Genomic DNA, 21,153 nt, shown 5'->3' on the forward strand with positions numbered 1-21,153 from the left:
TACCCTTCACCAAATTATACTTCAAAATTTTAAATATTTTTAGGTAAACAAAATTTAATTTTTTTTCCAGTTGTTTTTTGAATTTTTTGGAAAAAAAAAAAATTTTTCGATTGTTATTTTATTTTTTTTTTTTTAAATTTAAAAAATTTTTTTTTTTAAATTTAAATTTTTTTTTTTTTAAATTTAAAAATTTTTTTTTTTAAATTTTAAAATTTTTTTTTTTGTTTTTTAATTTTTTTTTTTTTTAAAAAAAAAAAATCTGGTTCAAAATTTTTTTCCCGATTTTGACCCATTGTAGGTCCAACTTTCTATGGTCTTATATACGTCGTTGCAAATGTCTTTGAAATATCTATCATTAGATATCCATATTGTCTATATTAATGTCTTAGTAATCCAGATATAGGTAAAAAATAGGTCAAAAATCGAGGTTGTCTTGGTTTTTTCCTCATATCTCAGCCATTTGTGGACCGATTTTGCTGATTTTAAATAGCAAAATTCTCGAAAGCATGTCTGACAAAATTATTGAAGATTTGGATCCCGAAGATATCTGGGGTCTTCAGAAAACTGATTTCAACAGACAGACAGACAGACAGACAGACAGACAGACAGACAGACAGACAGACAGACAGACAGACAGACAGACAGACAGACAGACAGACAGACAGACAGACAGACAGACAGACAGACAGACAGACAGACAGACAGACAGACAGACAGACAGACAGACAGACAGACAGACAGACAGACAGACAGACAGACAGACAGACAGACAGACAGACAGACAGACAGACAGACAGACAGACAGACAGACAGACAGACAGACAGACAGACAGACAGACAGACAGACAGACAGACAGACAGACAGACAGACAGACAGACAGACGGACATGGCTTAATCGACTCCGCTATCTATAAGGATCCAGAATATATATACTTTATAGTGTCGGAAATGAAAAATGTAGAAATTACAAACGGAATGACAAACTTATATATACCCTTCTCACGAAGGTGAAGGGTATAAAAAGATTTTAAATATAGTTTTTATAAAAGTACTTTTTTTTTTGTTAATTTCCATTTGTTTTAAGAACTAATTTTTGTATGTCTCTAAACTAAAAAAATATTAAAATCTGCTAACAAATTACACACTTTTTTGTGAAACATTTTCTTTCATACACCCCTTTTTTTCTATAATACCGCACTCTAAATGTTACTACTGTTGCCAAAATCTAAAAGAAATTAACAAAAAGATTAAAAAGAGTAGAAAGGAAAATAAAAAGAACACCAGTTTTTATGTAGCTTCTTTTTGTAACATAAAACTCATAAACTTAATGGCAAATCTTGGTTTTGAATAACCTTTTTTTTTGTTGTTTTGCTGCCTGTTTTTGTATGAGTTTTAACCAAAAACAGAAACAAACACCCTAAGGTTATGGTCATTTTTGTGCTGCTACACAACAACTTTTTGGATTTATGAAAGTCAATAGACTCATTAAATTTTCACAAACCAACAAAATAATGAAGGCATCACTAAACCAACAAACTAAAATTATGAATGAATGAACTTACAGAGAAAAAACCTTTAGTAAAAAGCATAAAAATGATATAATAATGTTTAGTGAAAAAAATAATAGCAAAAAAAATATGTTATTTTAAACTCAAAATGTTATTAAAGTTGAAAATGTTTAAGGAATTTTTATTATGTTTTGTTGTTTATAGAGATTTAACACAGACCACAGAGTTTTTATTATTTTTACAAGTACATTATGTCTATAAATATGTGGTGTGTGTGGCTTTTTTTGTCTGTCCCTTTTAACTCTAGCAAATATGACATTTTTATAATATTTTTTATGATTTTTTTATTTTGTTTTGTTTACAATTTTATATTTTCTATGAATTTTCTGGAAAACCACAAAAATGACTTGTATCTTTGTTTAGTCAATACACACACATTTGATTGAAACTCATAACTGGCAAGTTTCTATTGAACAGATTACCAGGCAAAGATTATGTTGTAGTTTTAGTTTTTGCATGTTAAGCAAAACTTTTTCGTTATAAGGTGCAGGGTTTGAGGTCTAGCACTAAGCTATAGAAAATTATGAAGAAATTCATATGAAAAATGAGAGGTTGTATATAAAGTAGTCGATATAGAAATGTCCATCCCTCCGTCTGTGTGTTGAAATCATCATTCTGAAGCCCCCAAATATCTTACATGTATGATCAATATATCTGCTATAGTCCCGGTTCGGTTGCTATTTAATTTTAAGAAAATCGGTCCATAAATGACTGAGATATAAGCAAAATACCATGACTACCTCGATTTTGTTATTTTGATCTATATCTGGATTGCTAAATCATTAATAGAGACAATATGGATATCTAATGATAGATATTTCAAAGACCTTTCAAACGACGTATATAAAACCAAAGTTATTCGAACCTACAAGGGGTCAAAATCGGGAAAAAATATTTTTTAAACTGAGTTTTTCTCCAAACATTTTTTTTTACGAGAATATTTTATGTATTTCATTCATACTTGTTTTTTCCTAAAAATTTAGTTTTTTAATTTATTCTTTCAAAATTTTTTTTTCGCCAAAAAAAAATATTTTTTAAATTTTGTCTAAAACTATACTTTGGTGAAGGATATATAAGATTCCGCACAGCCGAATATAGCTCTCTTACTTGATTTTCTATGGTAAATGCCAATTTTTAAGCTGTATTGAGTGAGTTTTATTTATTCGCTTACCAAACAACTTCCAAGAATCTAATTTTTCTAAGTGAAAAAAAAAAATATTTTTTTTTTCGTAAATGCTTTGAAATTAATATCATTTTTTACTAGGAACTTAAAAGTATCCCCCTTCTTTTAAAACACCAAATTAACACCCATAGTGCCAGCACTTTAAATTCTTTATTCCTTTATTTACCCATGTAAAATTGCAAATATTCATTTCTTTGTTATTTTCATAGTTAGACATAATAATATTAATACAAAAATCCAACATAATTGTATGTTTATTATAAAATACCTACATAAATATCTCTAAAGAATAATCATTTGTCGTTTACATTTCACCATAATATTCCCTTTTATTCATATTTTTATATTTTTTTTTTTGCTTCTTTGATTTGTCAATATTATTTCCCTATAATTCTGTGAATATTTATTTAGCCACTTCTCAATAATAACAGTCTCAACATCGTCTCTCTCTTATTTTCTATACTTTTTTTTTCTGTAACGTAAATAATATCAAATAACTGTCAACAATTGTGACAATGCAATATATTCATTGGAAGAGGTTGAACAAAAAAGAAATAACAAAAATCGGAAAACAAAAAAATAAATAAAAATCTGTCTACAATTTGTGGTTTAGATGTGTCATTATATAAAACTTCATCTACGTAGTTTTTGGTTTGTTTTTCAAATCAGTTTTTCTCGGTATCTATACAAATCGTAATCATAATAATAATAAAAGTCATATAATAACGGTTGTCATAAGGTAAATTATATTACTGATTTAAAAATTTTTATTTTTTTGTTTGTTTGACGTTATTTTTTTCCATATAGGAAATTGAAAACCTTAATAATTGAAGCATGACTTTTCTATAATTTCTGTTTAGAAACAAATACTATTAAACAACAGTTGAGGTAGACCATTAATATGAAAATAAAAACTTTTTCTACCTTTTTAATAAATCAAATGACAATTGTATTTTATAAGCAGGGTTTTGTTTTCAAACAATGATTACACAACATATTTTTTGTGAGTGTAGCTAATAAAAAAAAAAGAAATTTAAAAATTTTCTTTTTGAAATTTCTCTCGTCATTTGAAAAAAGTACCAAAAATTGAAATGAAAATGTTAAATGTTTAAACATAATACTGAAATTTTACTTAAAGCTACTTTTCTGAAAACTAAGTACTTTAAATTGTTGTCACTATAGAATTTTAAATCTTTTAAAAATAAAAATGTAAAATCGAAATAACAGTAAAGTACTTTTCTCGACTTTAGTACTTAATGTGCAATAGTAAAGTTCTTTTCTCGACTTTAGTATTTAAAATTTTTAATATAAAAGTAACCAGGTTTGGTTTAAAATTTGAAATATAAAAGTAACCAGGTTTGTTTTCAAATTTTTGGAATATAAAAGTAACCACGTTTCGTTTCATAATTGGAATATAAAAGTAACCACGTTTGGTTTCATAATTGGAATATAAAAGTAACCACGTTTCGTTTCATAATTGGAATATAAAAGTAACCACGTTTCGTTTCATATTTGGAATATAAGAGTAACCACGTTTCGTTTCATAATTGGAATATAAAAGTAACCACGTTTCGTTTCATATTTGGAATATAAGAGTAACCACGTTTCGTTTCATAATTGGAATATAAAAGTAACCAGGTTTGGTTTCAAATTTGGAATATAAAAGTAACCACGTTTGGTTTCAAATTTTGAATATAAAAGTAACAACGTTTGGTTTCAAATTTTGAATATAAAAGTAACCACGTTTGCTTTCAAATTTTGAATATAAAAGTAACCACGTTTGGTTTCAAATTTGGAATATGAAAGTAACCACATTGACTCGCAAATTTAAAATATAAAAGTAACCACGTTTGGTTTTAAATTTGGAATATAAAAGTAACCACGTTTCGTTTCATAATTGGAATATAAAAGTAACCAAGTTTAGTTTCAATATTGGAATATAAAAGTAACCACTTTTGGTTACAAATTTGGAATATAAAAGTAACCACTTTTGGTTTCAAATTTGGAATATAAAAGTAACCAAGTTTGGTTACAATTTGGAATATAAAAGTTTCATATTTGGAATATAAAAGTAACCAGGTTTAGTTTCAAATTTTGAATATAAATGTAACCACGTTTGGTATCAAATTTTAAATATAAAAGTAACCACGTTTCGTTTAAAATTTGGAATATAGAAGTAAACACGTTTGGTTTAAAATTTAGAATATAAAAGTAATCACATTTCGTTTCAAAATTGGAATACAAAAGTAACCACATTTTGATGCAAATTTAGAATATAAAAGTAACCACGTTTGGTTTAAAATTTAGAATATATAAAAGTAACCACATTTCGTTTCAAAATTTTAATATAAAAGTAACCAAGTTTGGTTTCAAATTTTGAATATAAAAGAAACCAAGTTTGGTTTCAAAATTGGAATATAAAAGAAACCAAGTTTGGTTTCAAAATTGGAATATAAAAGTAACCATATTTTGTTTCCAATTTTAAATATATATAAGTAACCACGTTTTGTTTTCAATTTTTAGTATAAAAGTAACCACGTTTTAGTTTCGTTTAAAATTAGCAACATAAAGGTAACCACGCACAGTGGGGAATTTTCGAAGAGGCAATAAATTTGCAAATTCTAAACGGATTTTTATCAATGGCCCAGGCTATAGAAAAGGTGTTATAGAGTTTAAATTTTGAATTTGGATAAATATTTGATTTTCAATTTTTCCCTTTTTAACATTTTGACTATAAAAATTTCAAGCATTGATTTAAGTAGCTGTGTATAAAATGTATAAAATACTCACTCTCATTACACATAGTATCTGCTCTTCTACTACTTTTTTTTAAACGTTATTGAAATGTCAATTAATAAAGAAAAACTTCCTTTCAATTCACTTAATTATTTTTCCTCTAAATTTTTGTATTTTATTTTTCAAACTCATCTTTAGTTATTAGTAAAATAAAGTTCATTTGTTTTTTCATTCTTTTTGCCTTATTTACCCGCAATATTTCAAATAGTAGTTGAACTTATTTTGCACTTGTATCTCTACGTTCATTGCTTTGTACTCTAGTAGTAGCAGTAGTTTCATTTCCTCTTCATTTAATTCTCTTTTAATTAGATTTATACATTTTATTGGCCACAAAATGTGAAAATGAAAACTTCACAAGAATATATATATATAGTAGAGGGAAACTTTGAAACTAAACTGTCAAACTATTGTCAAGTAGTTTTTCATTTTAACAGCAGACCATGAGTTTTATTTTAGAAAACTAAGAGTTGGTTATTTTTAGGAACTCTACATACAATAAAGAGGAGTATTAAGTTTGTTATGGGAAATATAAAATCATATAAATTGTAAAGGAAATTTTTAAAATAGTTGTAAATAAAGTACTTTTTTATATAACATTTCTTAACTTAATCTTCTAGATATATAATCAGAGTCCTGATTTGTCGGCAAATTAAAGTAAAGCATTTTTTTGAAATTTTATTTTTTGAAAGAAAGTACCTACTAAAAGTACCTTTTTGAAAAAAAGTACTAAAATTAGTTTTTTTTAACGAAATAAATTTATTTCAAAATGCTAATTATATTTTAAGGCTTTTATGGAAATATTTTGTAAAAGTACTTTTTGGGGAAGATTTTTACCCAATTTTTAAATAGTACTAATAGTACTTTTTTTGAAAAAGTACCAGTATTTTTTATTTATTTAAAAATGCTAATTATTTTTTTAAAAACAATTAGTAAATATACGTTTTGGGGAAGATTTTTAAATAGGAAGTACTAAAAGTACTTTTTTAAAAAGTGTACCAAAATTTGTTTTTATGTAAAGAAATGAATTAGTATAAAAGTTTTAAAAAAATATTATTTATTTGTTAAGCCTTTTTTGTAAAAATTTGGTAAAAGTACTTTTTGGCGAAGATTTTTACCCGATTTTTAAATAGGAAGTACTAAAAGTAATTTTTTTAAAAAAATTACCAAAATTTCTTATCTATTTACAAATGCTAATTATTTGTTAAGCCTTTTTGCAAAATTTTAGTATAAGTACTTTTTGGGCAAGATTTTTATCCATTTTTAAATATTTTATAATATGAATTCTTAAAATTATTCTTTATTACAAAAAAATATTTATTAACACTCTACTTAACTATATATATTAAATTCTTTAATGTTCCTAAAACCTAAACGGGTAATTTTTTGACCTTAAAGTACTTTCTAGCCACTGTGGCCTTCTCTTTGCCTTTTTGCTTACTTTTTTTTATTTGTTTAAAATTATTTTTCTTATATATATTTTAGCTTATATCTGCTTTTGAAAGTACTCTCTAGAAAAAATACATTGTGGTCAATAAATATGTTATAGTTTGTATTAAATGACAAAATGTCTATTATTTTGTGGTTTGTGAAAAATGTTTGACATACGAGTATATATAGCAAATATAGAGAATTTGTTACAAATAAAACTTTAATATAAAATTTTAACTACAATTCTCAAGGTAGTGGAATGAAAATAGCAAAGAATAAATTTATTCAAGGGGTATAAAATGTGAAGTTTAGTTTAATACCAAGAGGATTTAGAACAAGAATTATATTATTAATCTTTTCTTTCAAAGCTTCTAACACAACATTTGCTAAGTTCCCCTTCAAACATTATGAATAACTAATTCTGCCCCTCATTTCAATTAAACCTCATTCATTCATTTATTAATTTACCCAATCATTCATCTCTTTATTAGTAAGGCCAACATTGAAAAAAATAAACACAAATCCACATTTAAAATATCATGAATATTAATGAATTTCAGTGCTATACAACAATACTTGAGATTGACATAATGAATTTGTGAAATTTATCTGAGGGCTTAAGCTCAATAATAGAAATAATTATAATAATTAAAATAAAAGACACAAGCTTAATAAACATTAATAAATATACACACAGCAATGATAAAAACCAAATTATTTATACAAAAAAAAAAGAAGGTAAATAGAGATAAATAGAGCACAAATACTGCTTGAAATAGATTAAATCTGTAATAGAAAAGATTTTTAGAATTAATGAACAAAAAGAGAGGGACAAGAGATGAGTTTTTAGCACAAAATTTAAATTGTTATAGAAGTAATAAAGTAATTAAAAAATACAGTGGAAGCTTGTTAAATGTACACTAATTAAAAATTTAATTGAAATGAATACTTGTAAACAATTAAAAGTTTTGCTATAGCAGCAACATAATTTTCATATAAAGCTCTAAAAGAAATAATGCAGTGAATAATACAGATATTATGAAAACACTTTGTTGACTTCTTATTAGCTTTATTATTATTAAAAAAAATTAACACTTTTGTTTTTTTTGTTTATAATAAACTCCTACACTTCATGCCAGTTATTATTACCAGTATTTGAAAAAGCTAATAGTCATCTTCACCTATTTTGGTAAGAAACTACTTTGTAAATTAAAATGTTTGTCTTGCATGTGGGCTGAATTTAAAATGCCAACAAATATATATAAAATAAAAATGTATTTTTTTCTCATTTCTTTAATGATTAGAATCATTATATTTAATAATTTTTTTTTATCTGGCTGCTGTTGCTCATCTCTCTTTAAAATTAAACCCAATATAAACAGCTTAATGATATTAAAGCCTCAGGGCTTTTACGTTGCTGTGTTTTATTCTTTTTAAGAGTGCTAAAATGTTTGTGGTTGGAAAGACAGTGGTTAAGAAAACTAAACGAAAAATTTGTATTACTATGGATTTTGTGTATACTAAACACATAAACTTTACGATAAATATAAAAATTGTGACTATTTTACTATATATGTATGTTAAGTTTCCTTAAAATTAACAAATAGCAAATTTTCCAATAGCACATTTTCCAATAGCACATTTTCCAAAAGCAGATTTTAAATAGCTAATTTTTCAAAAGTTTGATATAAATAGAAAATTTTCCAAAACTTTACTATAAATAGCACATTTTCTAATCGATGATATAAATAGCAGTTATCCAAAAGCTGACTATAAATAGCACATTTTCCAAAAGTTGATTATAAATAGCAAATTTTCCAAAACATGACTATAAATAGCACATTTTGTAATCTATGACTATAAATAGCATATTTCCTAAAAGTTGACTATAAATCTCACAAAACTTGTCTATAAGTAGGTCATTTTCTAATCTCTGACTATAAATAGCTGTTACCCTATAATTATAAGTAGCAAATTTTTCAAAACTGGAATTTTCCAAAAGCAAATTTCCAGCTAACTTCAAAAAGCCTTACTATAAATAGCAAATTTATCAAACGTAGATTGTAAATAGCAAATATTTCCAAAATGGGTTAAAAATATCTAGCTTTTCCAAAGGTGAATATAATAAATAACACATTTTCTAATAGATGACTATAAATAGCAAAATTGATTAACATTATCAAATTGATCAAATATTGAATATAAAGACAAAATTTCCCAAAACTTAGCAAATAGCAAATTTGCCGAAAGTTGACTTTCATTAGCAAATTTCACAAAAGTTGACTATAAATAGCAAATTTCCTAATAGATGACATTAAATATCAGTTAATATCAACTATCATAGTTGATGAGCTATCAAATAGCACATTTTCCAAAAGTTGATTATAAATAGCAAATTTATCAAAAATGGGTTATAGATAGCACATTTTCCAAAAAGTTAATATAAATAGCAAATTTCCTAATATATGACTATAAATAGCAGTTACCCAAAATTTGACTATAAATAACACATTTTCCAAAAGTTGATTATAAATAGAAATTTTCCCAAAAATTGGCTATAAATAGCAAATTTCCTAATAGATGACTATAAATAGCAGTTACCCAAAAGTAGCTCATTTTCCAATAGTTGATTATAAATAGAAATTTTCCCAAAAATTGGGTATAAATAGCAAATTTCCTAACAGATGACTATAAATAGCAGTTAACCAAAAGTTGACTATAAATAGCAAATTTCTCAAAAGTACTATAAATAGTAAATATCCCAAAAATTTACTATTAATAGAAAATTTTCCAATTGTTGACTATCAATAGCTAATTTCCTAAAAAAAAAAAAATTTCTCAAAACTTATTATAATATAGCACATTTTCTAATAGAAGACTATAAATAGAAAATTTCTCAAAACTTTACTGTAAATAGCTATTTCCCAAAAGTATACCTTAAATAGAATACTTCAAAAAAGGTTACCATAAAAATCAATTTTTTCATTAGATGAGTATAGTTAGCAAATTTTTAAAAATTTACTCAAAATAGAAAAATTCCAAAACAATGAATAAATGGCAAATTTCCTAAAATTTAACTATAAATAGTAGATTACATAAAAAAATAGCAAGTATTCTCTAAAGTTGACTGTAAATAGCAAATTTCCCAAACGTTTACTACAAATAGCATAGGGTCCGAAAATTAACCATAAAAATCACAAAAGTTGAGCATAAACAACAAACTTCAAGAGGGGTGGCTATAAATAGCAAATTTGCTATAAATTACTATAAATAGCATTTTCGAAAAATTTACTTGAATAGCCAATGTTCTAACATATTTTGTTCTCTACTGTTTATTAAATAGACTAATCATAGTTTTAATACAAATAAAAGATAACAAATGTTTGGAAAGTTAAATATATAATAAAGTGAAATTTCAAAAGTCCAACATTAAATATGATTTATTTTTGGTTTAAATATTTTTTTTATAACAAACAAGGTGTAAATGAGTTAAATGTTATAAAATATAAGCAAAAAGTTTCAAAATATTTCTTACCGAAACATAAATTCTGTTGATATTTTCGAAAGCTTTCAAGAAACCACAGAGGAAATTTCTGAGTTTCTGAAATATCGGAATGAAAAATCCAGCAAAGATCGAAAAAGAATTACCAAGAATTATGGCATCCAACAACAATAAATTTAATGTTTTTCATTTCACAATGTTTCAAAAGCGAGACTTTCTATATTTCTGACATTTTTAAATCGATTTGAACATAAATCTTATTTAAATATAGAAAAAAATTTTAAAATGAATTAAACATACATACATATTTGCAATACAACAAAAAACATCCTTAAATCAAACTAAAATAACTAGTCATTCATACTTAGTATACATTTAAAATAAAATATATGTATTAAAATTCTAACAAATACTAATAAAAAATAAAAATAGCTCATACATACTAAAACATATGTATGTATTTATTTCTATATATTTCTAACAGTTAACTTATATTTACCTACATATTGTATGCTAAAATCGACAATATATGCAAAATACTTAAGAGAGTAGTTTAGTTGTTGTGATAAACTCCACTCAACTCTGCTAAACTAAACAGTATTTTAGGGATTATTATGGTTATGGGGAAAGTCAATGTAGGGTTTGTTTACCCCCCAAAAAAAAAAATATTTAAAAATATATTTATTTTCTTTTCTCTACTGCAAGTAAATCAAATATTAAATATGCAAGAATCTATTCGTACAGCTCTTATGCTTATTTTTTTGATAAAATTGTAAAATGCTTTTTAAGCAATTGCTTAGATGATATAAACTATAGTATGTATTTATTATTAAAACTTATAAAATATACAATACAAAATGTACATATATTTATAAAGATAGGTAAACATTTTTTTTGATACAATAAATTTGTACATATTATTCAATATTTTAAATAAAAAATATATTTTTAATTAAAGCAAAATTTTGCAATTCTTGTTTTGTTTGGATATGATATTTATGTTTGAACTAAACTAAATTAAACTAACCAATTTTAAAGTTATTGTCTTTTCATTAGATTTGTTTGATGATTTATGAAGATTGTTTAAAATTGATTTACAGCTGCAGAGAAAGAAATTGAAAAAAAAATTTTGATAAAGAGTTTCAAACAAATTTCCCAAAAGTTGGCAATAAATAGCAAAATTTTCCAAAAGTTTCCGAAAAATTTACAATAAATAGAAAGTTTACGAAAAATTTACTATGAATAGCAATTTCGAAAAATTTACTATAAATGCCAGTTTCTGAAAAATTTGCTATGAATAGCAAATTTCCAAAAAAATTACTATAAATATCAACTTTCCGAAAAATTTACTATAAATAGCAAGTTCACGAAAAATTGACTAAATATCTAGTTTTCGAAAAAATTACTATAAATAGAAAGTTTCCAAAAAATTGACTATAAATAGCAAGATTCTGAAAAATTTACTATAAGTAGCCAGTTTCTGAAAAATTTACTATGAATAGCAAATTTCCAAAAAAATTACTATAAATAGCAAGTTTCCGAAAAATTTAATATAAATGCAAGTTCACGAAAAATTTACTAAATATCTAGTTTTCGAAAAAATTACTATAAATAGCAAGATGCAGAAAAATTTACTATAAATAGCAAGATTCTGAAAAATTTACTATAAATAGCAAGTTTCCGAAAAATTTACCATGAATAGCAAGTTTCTGAAAATTTTACTATAAATAACAAGTTCACGAAAAATTTACTATAAATAGCAAGTTTCCAAAAAAGTTACTATAAATAGCAAGTTTCCAAAAAATTTACTATAAATAGCAAGATTCAGAAAAATTTATTATGAATAGCAAAACAAAATTACTGTAATAGCAAGTTTCCAAAAAATTTACTATAAATAGCAAGTTTCCAAAAAATTTACTATAAATAGCAAGTTTCCGAAAAATTTACTATGAATAGCAAGTTTCCAAAAAATTTACTATAAATAGCAAGTTTCCGAAAAATGTACTATAAATAGCAAGTTTCTGAAAAATTTACTATAAATAGCAAGCTTACTATTAATAGCAAGTTTCCGAAATATTTACTATGAATAGCAAATTTCCGAAAAATTTACAAGTTTTCAATAAATTACTATAAATAGCCAGTTTCCGAAAAATTTACCATAAATAGCAAGTTTCCGGAAAATTTACTATAAATAGCAAGTTTCTAAAAAATATTCTATAAATAGCAAGTTTACGAAAAAATTACTATAAAAAGCAAGTTTTAATATAAATTACTATAAATAGCCAGTTTCCAAAAATTTGCTATAAATAGCAAGTTTCCGAAAAATTTATTGTAAACACCAAGTTTACGAAAGTTTTACTATAAATAGCAAGTTTCCAAACAATAGCAAGTTTCCGAACAATTTGCTATAAATAGCAAGTTTCCCAAAATGTTGACTATAAAAATAAAATTTTATTACAAACTGCAAATTTACTATAAATAGCTGATTGTTAAAGAGGTTACTACAAATAGCAAATTTCCAAAAAGTTTACTAAATATAAATAGCAAATTTCCCATGTATTGGCCATTAATAGCAAATGTGTTTAAAGTTTTTATAAGTAGCAAATTTCAGAAATATTGATTTCTATAACAAAACTTTAAAAAGCTTACTAGAAATAGCAAATTTTCAATTATTTAGCTATTTAAAAATCTTTTACTAAAAACTGCTTATTCATTGCAAACTATTTAAGGCAGACAGACAACTTCAATATTTTACCATGATTAAGCAGTTTTTAGTTGTTTTCTCTTATTTAGTTGTACATATTGCCAATATAAAATTATTAAATAAATAAATATTTAAAGATAATATCTAGAAATTTGTATTGTATGTATATAATCATTCCAAATAGCCATAATTATTATTTTAAGTAGAAAAATTGCCATAAACTGTGTATAAGATTTACACACTTATGATTATATATAATCTTAAAATAAACTTTGTAGACATTTTAAATACAGTCAAGGTTGCAGGTTTTTATTTTAGTTCTTTAATCTATTTTAAGATTTTGTAAACAATTATAAGTGTAAATAAACGTTAAACATAATTGTGGTCATAAATACTTACAGTTTTATAAAAAAAAAACTTCAATGCAAATGCTAAAGGGTTTATAAAGAGTGACATTCTTTTCTAGATTAATGAACATTTATAAGAACAAAAACATTAGTTATTTAGACTAGTATAAATCGTTATTTAAATCATTAAAATCGGTCAATAGACGAATGAGACTCAGGTGAGATATGGATTTTTCCCTCTTTAAAACTCATTGCTTGTGTACTAATGCACAAGATCAGTTAGCCTCTTTTCACTTGAACAAACCTGTTGTTTAACCGAAATATACCACCTACAAACCATAGCTCCATCGCAGCACGTTTTTAATGTTTTTTGGTTGAAAATAACACTTCTACTGTTACAATCATATTTTTAGTGAATGCTAGAAATGAGCAAACAAAAAAAATCGTTTTTTTAAATTGTTAAACGATATTTTTTGCTAATGAGCCATTTATTTTATGTGTGCTGATTAGTTAAACAAAATAAAGAAACATGAAATCATTCATCTTTTGTTAAGCTTTCTTTCACTTTTAAAAATAAAGTATTGAACAACTTTAAACTAAAATTAATTAGAAAATGAAACATTCCAGCAAAAAACAGCTATTACAATTTTAATTATATTGGATAAAGCCTTGTAGTGAAGTTTTAACTTGTATTGATGCTACTTAAAATCCGGCTGAAACTACAGTTTTATTTTCTCACTTACCAGACAACATTTTGGAAGCTAAAATGTAATATATAAGGAATTTTGATTATTTGAAAAGCAAGATTTTGCTGGGATAGTATTTGAAATCATGTTTTCAAATCTTTTGATGTTTAGCGCGGTAACAAACTATGTCTAATATGTTTTTAATTTTAAACTTTGACAAGATTTCATAGATTATGCTAAAAAATTATAAATATGAAAACACTAATTAATTTTTATTTATTTTTCTCTTTGCAGTTTAAATTGTGACTAACACTAAAAACCCAGAATTTCTGTATAAATTCTAAAACCAAAGACCAAAAAGAAAACAAACACAAAACCACTCCATGTTTGGCAGCTTGTTGTAGAAAGTAGAAAATTTTAAGCAAAACAGCCATAAAACCATAATTCGGCAATATAGCACAGAAACAAGAGAAAAAACAATACCAGGAGATTGATAGAATTGAAAATTGTTTAAACGTGTATTTACAACAGCCCCAAAATCACTCCCCCCCAGACAAACGTGTACGAAAAAGCCATCACCATTTCGTCGATTGCGATTAAACGCAGGCCAACGCTGCCGCAAACGCCAGCGAGTGCCCCACAGGTGTTGTCACCCAAACGACAGTGTGCCGCAGCTGTATCGGTTATACCAGCAAACGCCGCCAATCCAGCAGCAGCCCAACTAACACCCCAAATACAATACGCCACAGCACCTGCTAGCGCCACCGCTGCCCATCAAGTCGCCTTGAAAGCCGGCCATCAACAGTTTGCCTTTAATACAGCTGCTGCTGCCCAATTAGCTGCCACAGCAGCCATTACAGCCCACTCACACAACCACCACCAGACACAAGTGGCTGCTGCAGCAGCTGCGGCCGCTGCTGCTCAACACCAACGTAATATAGCTGCTGTTGCTGCTCAACACATAAATCCAGCAGCCGCTGCTGCTCTACTCAATCACCAGTTCAGTCAGGGAGCCACACACCAGCAACACCACCAACAACAACAGGCCGCTGCAGCCGTAGCAGCTGCGGCAGCAAACGCTGCTCATCAGCAACATTTGGTATTGCAACAGCAACAACACATCTACCAGCAACACCAACAGCATCAACAGTACCAACAACAACAGCAACAGATCAGACACTTGCAACAACAACAACAACAGCATCATCACAAACAACAACAGCAACAACAACACCATCAACAGCAACAGTTATTAGCGGTGACAACACCTACTGCCACAAGCAACCAACAAAGTTCCACTACCCCCTCATCCACTACATCGCCCAGCGCCTCTTTGGTGTCCTCCACCTCATCCATCAATAACACCAACTCGGTAACCGTTAACGCTTCTCTACATTCCAACGACTCCAATACATCGTCGTCTTCGTCGAAGACTACAACACCCACACCGTCAGCTACATCGTTAGCAGCTGTCACAACCAACGACAGCTTAACAGCAGTGAATAGTAACGGTTGCAACAACAGCAACTCCTCGAATAACTCAACAGCAACAACAGCGACTACCACGTCAACAATGGAAAATCAAATGTCTTTGGCACCCCTAGGATTATCGCAAAGCATGGATTCCGTTAATACAGCAAGTAATGAAGAAGAGGTAAGTTCAAACAATTTCCTAACTTTGTCAAAAATTGACTATAAATAGCTGCGTTTCCAAAAGTTTACTATAAATAGCAAATATTCCAATAATATACCATAAATAGCATGATTTCAAAAAATTTAACTATAAATAGTAAGACTTTCATAAATTTACTATTAATAGCAAACTCTCCTAAAATGTACTATAAATAGCCAGATCCAAACTTACTATAAATAGCAAGTTTTTTAAATGTTAACTATTAATAGCCAGATGTCCAAAAATTTACTATAAATAGTAAGACTTTCATAAATTTACTATTAATAGCAAACTCTCCAGAAATGTACTATAAATAGCTAGATCCAAAACTTACTATAAATAGCAAATTTTTTAAATGTTAACTATTAATAGCCAGATGTCCAAAATTTTACTAGAAACAGCAGAATATCAAAAATCTGCTATATATAGCTGGGACCATAAGTTTACTATAATTACAAGATTTTCAAAAATTTACTATAAATAGCAAAATTTCAAAAATTTACTATAAATAGCTAATTTCCAAAAGTTGACTACAAATAATAAATTTTCTGAATGTTGGCTACAAATAATAGGATTTCCAAAAATTTACTATAAATAGTAAGACTTTCATAAAATAGCAAACTTTCCAAAAATATACTATAAATAGCCTGATCCAAAAACTTACTATAAATAGCATATTTTTTAAATGTTAATTATTAATAGCCAGATGTCCAGAAATTAACTATAAAGAGCAGAATATCAAAAATCTGTTATATGTAGGCTATCACCATAAGTTTACTATAATTACAAGGTTTCCAAAAATGGCAACATTTCAAAAATTTACTATAAATAGCTAAAATCTGAATGTTTACTACAAATAACAAATTTGGTGAATGTTGACTACAAATAATAGGATTTCCAAAAATTTACTGTAAATAGTAAGACTTTCCAAAAATGAATATCAAAAATCTACTATATATAGCTTACTAAAATTAGAAAGATTTCAAAAAATTTACTATAAATGGTAAGATTTACTATTTTTACTATAAATAGCTAATTTTCAAATGTAGACTATAAATTGCAAGTCTGCCAAAAGTTGACTATAAATAGCAAGATTTCCCAATAAATACAAATAAATAGCAAACTCTTTAAAAATTTATTATAAATAGCAAGATTCAAAAAGTTACTATAAATAGCAAGCCCTCCAAAAATGTACTATAAATAGTAAGATCTAAAAAGTAGCTATAAATAGAAAAATTGTCTAAATATTAACTATAAATTTCATTTCCACAAAATTTACTGTTGATAGCAAAATTTGCTAAAAATTTACTATAAATAGCTTGAATATAAAACTCAGCTATAAATAGCAATGTTCATAAGTTTACTATAATTAGCAAGATTTTCAAAAATTTAATATAAATAGCAAATTTTGCAAAAGTTTGTTGCCAATAGTTAATTTTCCTGAAGTTTACTATAAATAGTTAATTTAAGAAAAGTTATGAAAGCCTTACAGTTCAAATATTCTTCAAATCATTCTGTTAGTAATACCCATAAGCAACTTTAAAGCAAAAAATATTTCAATATTCCTTAATTTTTCTAAAGTTTCTCCCTAACACTTGTATTAAATTTATTTAATTTAAACTTCAAAATCCATCAAATTCTTTTTATTTATATTTTCATCATCAAAATCTCCTTTCATTTAAAATCAAATAGATTTTAATCGAACAATTGATTTTACATCTCATATTATAATATCATTCTTTCTTTATCCAATTTTCTCCCACGAATAAAATAAAATTTGTTCCTCAATTTTATCATTAATTTAAAGTTCATTCAACCATAAATCTCGTTTATGCAAATAAATTTTAATGTCCTTCTATGAAATGGCAAGAAAAACAAATAAGAAAACTGCAGCTTGAAGTACCAAACTCTTAGCTACCAGTAGCAGCTCTTTCCAACTTTTTTTCTCCTCAATTTTTTTTTTGTTTTTTTCTATGCTGTTCATGAACTATAAAACTGTCCTTGCTAACGAGAATGTTCGTTAAACTTGGAAAAAGAAATTAAACCATAATGTCTACATTAAAATTAAAATACACTCCATAAAGCACAAAAACCAACCAGAAGAAGGAAAAAAAAAAGACTTTAAAAGAAAATTTCGTAGTAAAGAAAAGAAAAATAATTTCAAACAAATCAAAGAATCGTAATTGAAGCAGACGGCTACAAAAAAGAAGAAAATGACCTTCAGTTATGTGGAAAAAATAGGTAAAGAAGTGATCAAAATCTTAAAATATTTTGTTACATTAGAGAGTTTTCCTGTTTGGTGGGAATTTTAAATTACATTGCAACATTTGTTTGCAAAATTTTTACAAACTTTTATATTAAATATTTGAGGTTAATGTAGCCTCCCTCAAAAAGTCTGCTTTAGTTTTAGGCCTGTAACAAACAGTTACAGTTATGCTTTAGTTTTTATTGTTTTTACCTTTTTCTTGTTGTTGTTGCAGTTGTCATTTTATTATTGCTAAGGGAATTAGCAATATTGGCTAAGGGAAATTAAATTCATTCACACTCTGTGTTTTAAATATAGACTCTCTTGTGTAAATGTTTGTGTTTTAAGATAAAAACATTGGAAACCAATAAAATTGTATTTTTTTGTTAAAATTTACTTGAGTTTTTGTTAGTGAGAGGAAGTGGGTTGAGATTTTAAATGTATTTTTGTGTTTGTCATTTATATTTACAATATTTTCTTTTTAAAATAAAGTTTTGTTTTATAGACAAGTGGGTCAGAGTTTAGTTTGTATTAAGTTATAAGAAAAAAATCAAGGTTTTAGACATGACTTCAATCAATGCATAAATAAATTAAAAGTTTTAAGACATTTTGTAAAGTTTTTCCAATGAATACATCCAGGAATTTTTACAGAAAGCAATATATTGCTGGAGTTATATCTGTCGGAATTGTTATTAAGGGTTATGTGCACTGATAGATCTGACAAGAGAATACAAAATCATAGATAAATACTCATAGAACGGAAACCCTTCTGTCAAAAACCTAACTCAGTTGCCTAAAAACTATAAGAAAACAAAAACAATACTCGTATATTTGTTTGAGCTTTTTTCTAGTTTCCGCTCTATGTGTATTTCTCTATGGTATTTATAGTTTAAATCAAGTTTTGTCTGACGACAGGCAATCGTTCCATAATTAGTCATAGCTCGCATATAAGGACTACTTCCGAAAATCACTTTATCGAGCATAAATATATTAAAAATGTTGGTATTCAAATAAGTTTTATATCATAAGGAAACTGTTTACATTTGCTTAGCTTTCTAGCCCTAATGGAGACCAGTAAGTGGCCCTCAATGAGTCTCAAATTCAAAAAAAAAATTCCCAAAAATCCATTTATGATCCAAATGAGCTGAAAGTTAAAATATAAATAGTCCTTAAGGTCTACGTTATTTTTCCTTTAAAAAAAAACATATATTTCCTTTTCGCTTCTAAGACCTTACAGTACATGTGGAGGCAAATTCAAATCTTGGATGAATTTTGTCTCGCCCTTTATAATGTCTTCATACTTAATTAATGTTAATGCAATCAGTATTTTGCAAGATTTAAATATACTCAAAGTATTTTTACAATTTTTAGCTTGTTATGATAACTAAGGCGTATGATTATTATTAATTATTCTTAACACATTTTAAACCGTTTATTACACTAATAAAATAAACCAAATACTTAAAAATAAAGCTTTCTATAACAAAATAAGTAAGTTGTAAAAGTTAAAATAAACCCAAAATCTTGATGTTAATGTTAAAACTTATTTTAAAGACAATTTTATGGCAAAAATTTATTAACGATGTTAAAAACTTTTTTTTTTTAAATAAACCATAAAATACTTTTACATTTAAAATGTCAATCGATGCAATATTGTTGTTGAAATATTAAAAAAAAAAATACCATAATGTATGGAAGAATACGTGAGCTTTCAGTTATTATGGTTTTTAACAATGACAACCATATTCAAGAGAAACACATGAAAAATGGAAATAAAATATTATGAATGTTTAAAAAAAAATACATAAAAATATACTCAAATTATGGCAATAAAATAGAAGATTCGATGCTGATACTGCAAAACACACGCATGCAACAATATAACCCAAGAGACACTTCAAGGGGTAAATGTCAACTGAAGCATGTGGTAAATTGTAAAGATATGTAAAACTAAAATGTTGTAGATTTGAATAAAATAAGGAATTGGTTCTCTTTACTACTCAATTAGAGTTCTTAAGTTTTTGATATTGGTTTGTTTAATAGTTACTTAATTTCAAAAGTTGACTTCTTTTTTATTACACTGTGTGTAATTTTTAGAGTCATGGAAATATAACCATATACGGACATCACTACGTGATAAAAGACAAAGAAAAAACACCCAGTTTTTCCCAAAGACACTTTTTTTTATGGGACCCCAATGATTTGGGGCCTTGGTGTCATTTTTGCAAAAAAGTGATAATTTTCTCAGGCTCATATCTTGGCAGCAGTTTGGAATTTTGATTTACTTTCTAAGGCAAACTTGTAGCCCTTGTCATAAAGCACAAAAATTGTGAACATATAAAATCAAAAATCTTCATCTTCAAGATCAAAATCAAACTTTAAAAAATTTGATTATTTTTACATTTTTGTCCCCTATTCGTGTCCATAGCTGGCAAAGCGTTCAAAATTCAAGAAACCAATCAACTACAAAAATGTACCTAAGATCTCAATAAACAACTTTCTAGAACAAATGAACTTCCTAGGAATGATTCTTAACACAGTTTAAGTAGTAGGAAAAAACTAAAGTAATCAAGTGTTTTGGGCCATAAATTATTATAAACCAAAGCATACTTTTAGGCAGCTTTAAAAAAATTATTTCGAATTTTTTATATTTTTTTGCTATTTTGAGCTTGAAGATGACAAGGGCTATACCTTTGCCTCAGAGAGTAAATCAAAATTCCGAACTGTTTTCAAGATAAGAGCCTGAGAAAATGATAACTTTTTTGCAAAAATTACACCGAGGCCCCAAATCTATGGGGGCCATAAAAGAAGTGCATGCCTTTGGGAAAATGGAGAAAAGGGTCCTTATGTTTGTCTTTTATCACGTAGTGGTGTCCGTATATGGTTATATTTTTCGTGTTGCACTGTGTTATGATCTTACCCCAATAATGTAGAATTTGAAATAGTAATTGTATTAATGACCTTAAGAGTTTCAAAAATACGAACTAGTTCATGAAGTCGTACCGAAAGAACAGTTTTTTT

The 21,153-nt window shown here is 26.6% G+C and overlaps 1 protein-coding gene across 1 annotated transcript in view; it reads left to right on the plus strand.

Moving 5' to 3' along the window:
- LOC135962855 (protein couch potato-like) overlaps nt 1-15,971 on the plus strand; it is a 37,294-nt gene extending 21,323 nt beyond the window's left edge. The window contains exons 2-3 of the mRNA XM_065514775.1: nt 14,747-15,869; nt 15,918-15,971. Coding sequence (XP_065370847.1) covers nt 14,747-15,869; nt 15,918-15,971 — 1,177 coding nt within the window. The remainder of the gene's footprint in view (nt 1-14,746; nt 15,870-15,917) is intronic.
- The last annotated feature ends 5,182 nt before the right edge of the window (nt 15,972-21,153 follow it).

Source organism: Calliphora vicina, chromosome 1 (assembly GCF_958450345.1).
Source record: "Calliphora vicina chromosome 1, idCalVici1.1, whole genome shotgun sequence".
In the NCBI taxonomy this organism is placed as follows: domain Eukaryota; kingdom Metazoa; phylum Arthropoda; class Insecta; order Diptera; family Calliphoridae; genus Calliphora; species Calliphora vicina.